Source organism: Rhodamnia argentea, chromosome 1 (genome assembly GCF_020921035.1).
Source record: "Rhodamnia argentea isolate NSW1041297 chromosome 1, ASM2092103v1, whole genome shotgun sequence".
Lineage (NCBI taxonomy): Eukaryota > Viridiplantae > Streptophyta > Magnoliopsida > Myrtales > Myrtaceae > Rhodamnia > Rhodamnia argentea.
This window is the reverse complement of record NC_063150.1, coordinates 30790560-30795646: the sequence shown is the minus strand read 5'-3', so window position 1 is coordinate 30795646 and position 5087 is coordinate 30790560. Positions and strand designations below refer to the sequence as shown.

The 5087-nt window shown below is 40.9% G+C and overlaps 1 protein-coding gene across 1 annotated transcript; it reads right to left on the bottom strand.

The window, feature by feature from the left end:
- Positions 1-1892: 1892 nt before the first annotated feature.
- LOC115743877 (perakine reductase-like) lies at positions 1893-4160 on the bottom strand. Its single transcript, XM_030678861.2, has 7 exons — positions 4073-4160; positions 3611-3778; positions 3294-3497; positions 3036-3208; positions 2774-2870; positions 2522-2675; positions 1893-2186 (listed from the first exon to the last, which is right to left on the bottom strand). Exons 1-7 carry the CDS (start codon positions 4130-4132, stop codon positions 1993-1995), a joined length of 1050 nt encoding a protein of 349 aa, XP_030534721.1. The 5' UTR covers positions 4133-4160; the 3' UTR covers positions 1893-1992.
- Positions 4161-5087: the final 927 nt, after the last annotated feature.

Sequence of the window (5087 nt, the reverse complement as noted above, 5' to 3'; positions counted from 1 at the left end):
ATTGGACTTGGCTTAAGGGCATGACGCATGCGAATACGTAAGCAGACTTATAAGGGGTTCGCGAGCCCAAAGTCGTAAATATTTATTTTAAAAAAATTAAATTGAAAAAAAACTCCTTATTAGTTATCATAGATAATTGAAAAAATTCTAAATAAGGCTCCCAAATAAATTTTATTTCAAATAAAAACCTGAAATGTCCGTATTTTCTCAAACAAGAACCTAAATAAATATTGTTTCAAATAAGGACCTAAGGTGACAATGAAATCTAAAAAAAGAGCTTGATTTCAATGGCATTTTCGTCTTTTTCCTTCATTTGATTTTTTTGTCTTTTTTATTAGACTTGTCTTTTTTATGTTTCCTTAAAAATTTTAAAAAAGTTAAGAAAAACTGGAAAAACACACAGACACACACAAGGGGGGTGGGGAGAGTCAGCGATCCCGACGACATCGGGCTTTCTCTCGAATTCAAGCTAGGGTCACCGGCCCAAGCCCTAACCGGGGGAGGACCGGCGACCCTCGCCCAATGTTGGCACTCGCCTTTGGTAGGCGGGCCCTCCTACCTGTGTGGCTGTTTCTTTATTTTTAAAGTTTTAAAAAAAAAGGAAAAAGAAAGAGGAGAAAAAATAAACAAAAAATCAAAATAGATATGACGAAAATGCCCTTTAGGCCAGGCCATTTTTTGAAATTCTATGACCATTTCAAGCTCTCATTTGAAACATGTTATGCTACTGCAGACCCTTATTTGAAACAAAGTTTACTTGGGGCTCGTATTTGAGAAAATGACGTCACTTTTGGGCCTTTATTTGAAATTCTCCCTATGGTTTATGGACATCCACGTTTCAAGTCAAAAGGGAGGGAAAAATGACTTCGAATTTCAACGCCAACTTTATATATTCTGTTTGTATACCCCCCATAAAAAAAAAAAAATATAATAAATTTATAACTTTATGTTCAAAATTTAAAACTCAATATAAAAAGCTATATATGAATTACGTATCAACATTTGAGTGTAATAAAGTTTTGAAAGTTATTGATTAAAAATAAAAATGAGAAGCGCGAGTTGCAAAATTCCGATTTAATTAACCGTAAAGTTCAATCCATACACAGCGGTATGTTCTACCATAATGCGCTTAAGCTCTTATGTAATGACTCTAAATTCTTTTTTTCAGCAGCAAGCGTCGCGATCCTTCGAAGGAAGAGGCGTTTTACCTCTAAGACAATAAACGGATTTCCTAGCGGGAGCTGATGCTTTTATTCGCACACTTTGGCACGAGTTGTCCCAATGGCTACCGATCACGACGTTGGTTAACTTGATTTATTATGTTTTTTTTTTGTAGAATTTTTATTTTGAGTCGCCACTAATATGTTTGAGGCCAATTAGGAGCAAAGTAAATACGAGAGATCGTTTCGCTTTTCCACGAAAAAGAGTCCCGGGAATTTGGGACTTGACTATGCTAAGTCTATTTGCCCCCATATTTGGTACCTTTTTCTCGGTATTTCAAAAATGCTTCGATCGAGCGGTTTTGCTTATTTTTTTAATTGACGAACACATAAAACATGGCGTCCATGGAAGAATATGAGTTAGAAGATGAACCTGAGTTCAATGAAAAATATTACAATTGCCATGGTTGATCCTTAAAGCCTGCCAAAATAAAACAAGCAATAATGACTCGGGCTAAAGACACACAAGTTTACTCTTTTAATGCTGATAAATTGGACCGAATCTTTGACTTCTTTTTTACAAGACAGCCTAATTAAATTAACCAGAGGCAAAGTAATTCCAAGCAAGGAAGATTTGGTAAACAAAGAACATTGTAAGTAGACTTTAACTTTACGTAAGCAAAATCTCTTCAAACTTAGGATCTAAGGGACTTAACAATCCCTAATTTTTATTTTTTCCATCGATCCCATGATCGATTTCAGACCTCGGTTACAGACGGGAAAAAGAACTATGCAGAGAGCCAAACAATGCTCCATGAAACGGAACGAAAGTCTAGGCTGATGATTTCCCGCCTCTCGGGGGCGTGTCCGCATACCGCCACGAGTAACGAGCATACCCTTCGTGAATACTGCCCCCGGCGACCTCATCGATCGGCACAGCATCCGATATCTCTCTCACATCATCCTCTGTGAGCTTCACTCGCAAGGAACCGATGTTGATGTCCAGGTTCTTTATCTTGGTCGTTCCTGCAGAAACCGAGGCCTAAGTTCAGAGAATTCGTAATGCGAAGCGTCTGTCAATGAACCAACAGTTAATGGATTCAGAGAAATTATGAAACGAGCTTATAAATCGGGCGACCGGCACCAGAAGACAGTTGCTAGTCTCTTTAGCAGCAAGTGGAAGGCGAGGGCTGCTGACGGTGGGGATGCCCATCGCCAGTAGTCATTAGAGACTGTTCTATAGGGATTCAGGGAAGGGACAGGCCATCGCAGTCCAGTTTTTCGTAGAAAAAGGGAATGTAATAATCATACAATCGATGCTTCCAATTGAGAAAAATAGGTACAAAAAATTGGCCACACACCCGGGATCGGCACGACATCGTCCCCTTGATGGAGCACCCATGCCAGTGCGAGCTGGATCGGGGTGCAACCATGCTTGTTTGCTAGCTTCTCGATTCGGGTGTAAAAGATTTTGTTCTTCTCCAAATTCTCCGGTTGAAACCTGGGATGCCTTTCCTGAAATCAAAAACGAGAAGTTATGAGGAAACAGGATTGTCTTGGAGAAGCTTGGACGTAAATGATACGCACACAGAGAAATACGACATGTCACATACCAGAAAGCTTTTCTCAGGCATAGTTCCTGTTACTCCCTTGCCACCAAAGAACCCGCGACCGAGAGGGCTATAAGGCACTATGCTGATCCCAAGCTCCCTGAAAATTCGAGAAGCCGGTGTTTAATCCAAGTATCGGACATACCTAATTAAAATGGACCAATTTATGAAGTTTTGGAGTCTACTAGGATGACGATGGACAGAGTTTTCCTCTACTTTTTCCACTCATATGTCTTGAGAGATTAGAGTAGAGGAAGCAATGTACCTGCAGAGAGGGACGATATCTTGCTCGATGTCACGAGTCCAGAGCGACCACTCAATTTGTAAGGCAGTGAGGGGATGAACTGCATGCGCTCTCCGTATGGTGTCCGGGCTGGCTTCCGACAAGCCAATATACTTCACTTTTCCCTCTTCCACCAACTTCTTCAGTTCCTCCATCTGCAAATTTGTTGAAAAACTCATGAGTTTAACGTCTGTTGGCGCAAAGAAATTACTCAGTTTTCTTTGACATTGGAAAACTTACAGTTTCCTCTATTGGGACCGATGTGTCGATTCGATGCACGTAATAGAGATCTATGTAGTCGACTTCAAGGCGCTTGAGGCTGGCCTCGCAGCTTGACCGGACATATTCAGGCGTTCCTTTTATCACCACAGTGTATCCCTCGGACAACATTGCCCCGAATTTGGTAGCTAACTGCACCTTCTCGCGAGGCAACTTCTTCAATGCCTGTAAATGAAGTCACTAAAGTTTCTCTTCTTTTTCCTCACACCATGTAACTAAATTTCTATCAGCTAAAACTATAAACGATTTGAAATTCGCATGTTTCTGTTCACAGTTACCTTCCCAACAAGAATTTCATTAGTTTTCGGGCCATAGAAATCCGACGTGTCGAAGAACGTTATCCCCTTGCCGAACGCATCGGTGATGATTGATACGCCGACTTCATCCGAGACAGGATCGTTGTAAATTCCTGTCAGTCCCATGCAGCCAAATCCCAACTTGGAAACCTGCAGCACCAGAAAACCGAGAAATAGAACAAACGAACTTGCACATTTCCGCAAGAAACAGCACCGAACTTGGCCAACTTGTCAAAGAGAACGCAAAATATGCCTTGGAGAATTACGATATCTCCCCCTTATAAAAAGAAGAACCAAATGCATCTATTGTCTGTACTGAACTTCTGCTTTTCGTCCCGGACTCGGAAGTCGAATCTAAAACAAGAAATTGTCATCTAACGACAGAAAATTTTGATTTATTTTCGCAGTCCGATGTGATCTAGAAGTACTTCTTGTGCAAATTACCTCAAGACCCTGAGTTCCAAGTTTCACTCTGGGAATTTGAACTTCTTGCTCCTTTGCCATATTTCAGATGCGCCTGTTAGGAATTGCTAGGTAGACTATCTTCTGGCTCTATCCTCGTGAAGTTCCACGCATATATATATAGGAGCTGCCGTGGCCAAAATTTTTTGTGTTGATTAGTTTGATTTCCTAATCATCAACGGCTCTATGGCTGCAATATGGTGAAAGTTTAACGGAAGAAGAGATAGTTTGACCTATTGGGCCCTATAAAACGAAAAGAGGGATTTGACAATGACCTATCGATGTAAGCAGATGCGCAACACCGCTACAGCCTCCACATGCGGTTGTATACTTTAAAGCTTGCGTCACCCGATACATCACAAGGCTCTTTTATGACGTCACTTACACGCAAATAGCGAGAAGCAAGAAATATTGCAGCTAAGTTACTTTATACATGCGATAAAATTCCAACCACATGGTGTGCTAATTAGGATGCATCCTATAATATTTGTTGCTAATACCTTATTATTGAATATAATTTCTTTTGCAACTGGGTATGATTGTCGACGTACGGGTTTAAAAACCGAGCGAGAGTCGCTTGGTATTCTACTCTACTATTGCAATGAACCCCATGTTGGATCCCGCAAAATTAGGTACCTTCCGCGCATTGTTAGGTCAGTGATCTAATCGATGTACGGTTCTTGTAGTAATGCGACACTGACGAACGTCTCGATCTGGAAATGGGGATCCAGGGATTTTTAATGGTAATGTGACACAGAAGGAAAAGCTGGGATCTTAATCGATTTGCTTGTCAATGGAGTAGCGGAAATTTTTCCTAGGTTGTGTATGGTTCCCAGAATGATTCAGGAACAATCTTTGGACCTAATTTGAATGAATGAGCTCTAGTGTTTATGGACAGGAGGAGCCATCTGCATACTTTGGATTTCATCTATTCATTGGCGTCATCAGACCAGCCACTTTCACCAGCTTCTGATAATGCTTGGATGACACAAATAGG

Excerpts from the sequence above, each read along its gene's own strand:
- LOC115743877 (XM_030678861.2), bottom strand. The coding sequence starts at position 4,132 with ATGGCAAAGGAGCAAGAAGTTCAAATTCCCAGAGTGAAACTTGGAACT. Across the intron at positions 3,779-4,072 it reads TTGGAACTCAGGGTCTTGAG|GTTTCCAAGTTGGGATTTGG; the intron begins GTAATTTGCACA and ends CTGGTGCTGCAG. Across the intron at positions 2,676-2,773 it reads TGCCTGAGAAAAGCTTTCTG|GAAAGGCATCCCAGGTTTCA; the intron begins GTATGTGACATG and ends TTTTGATTTCAG.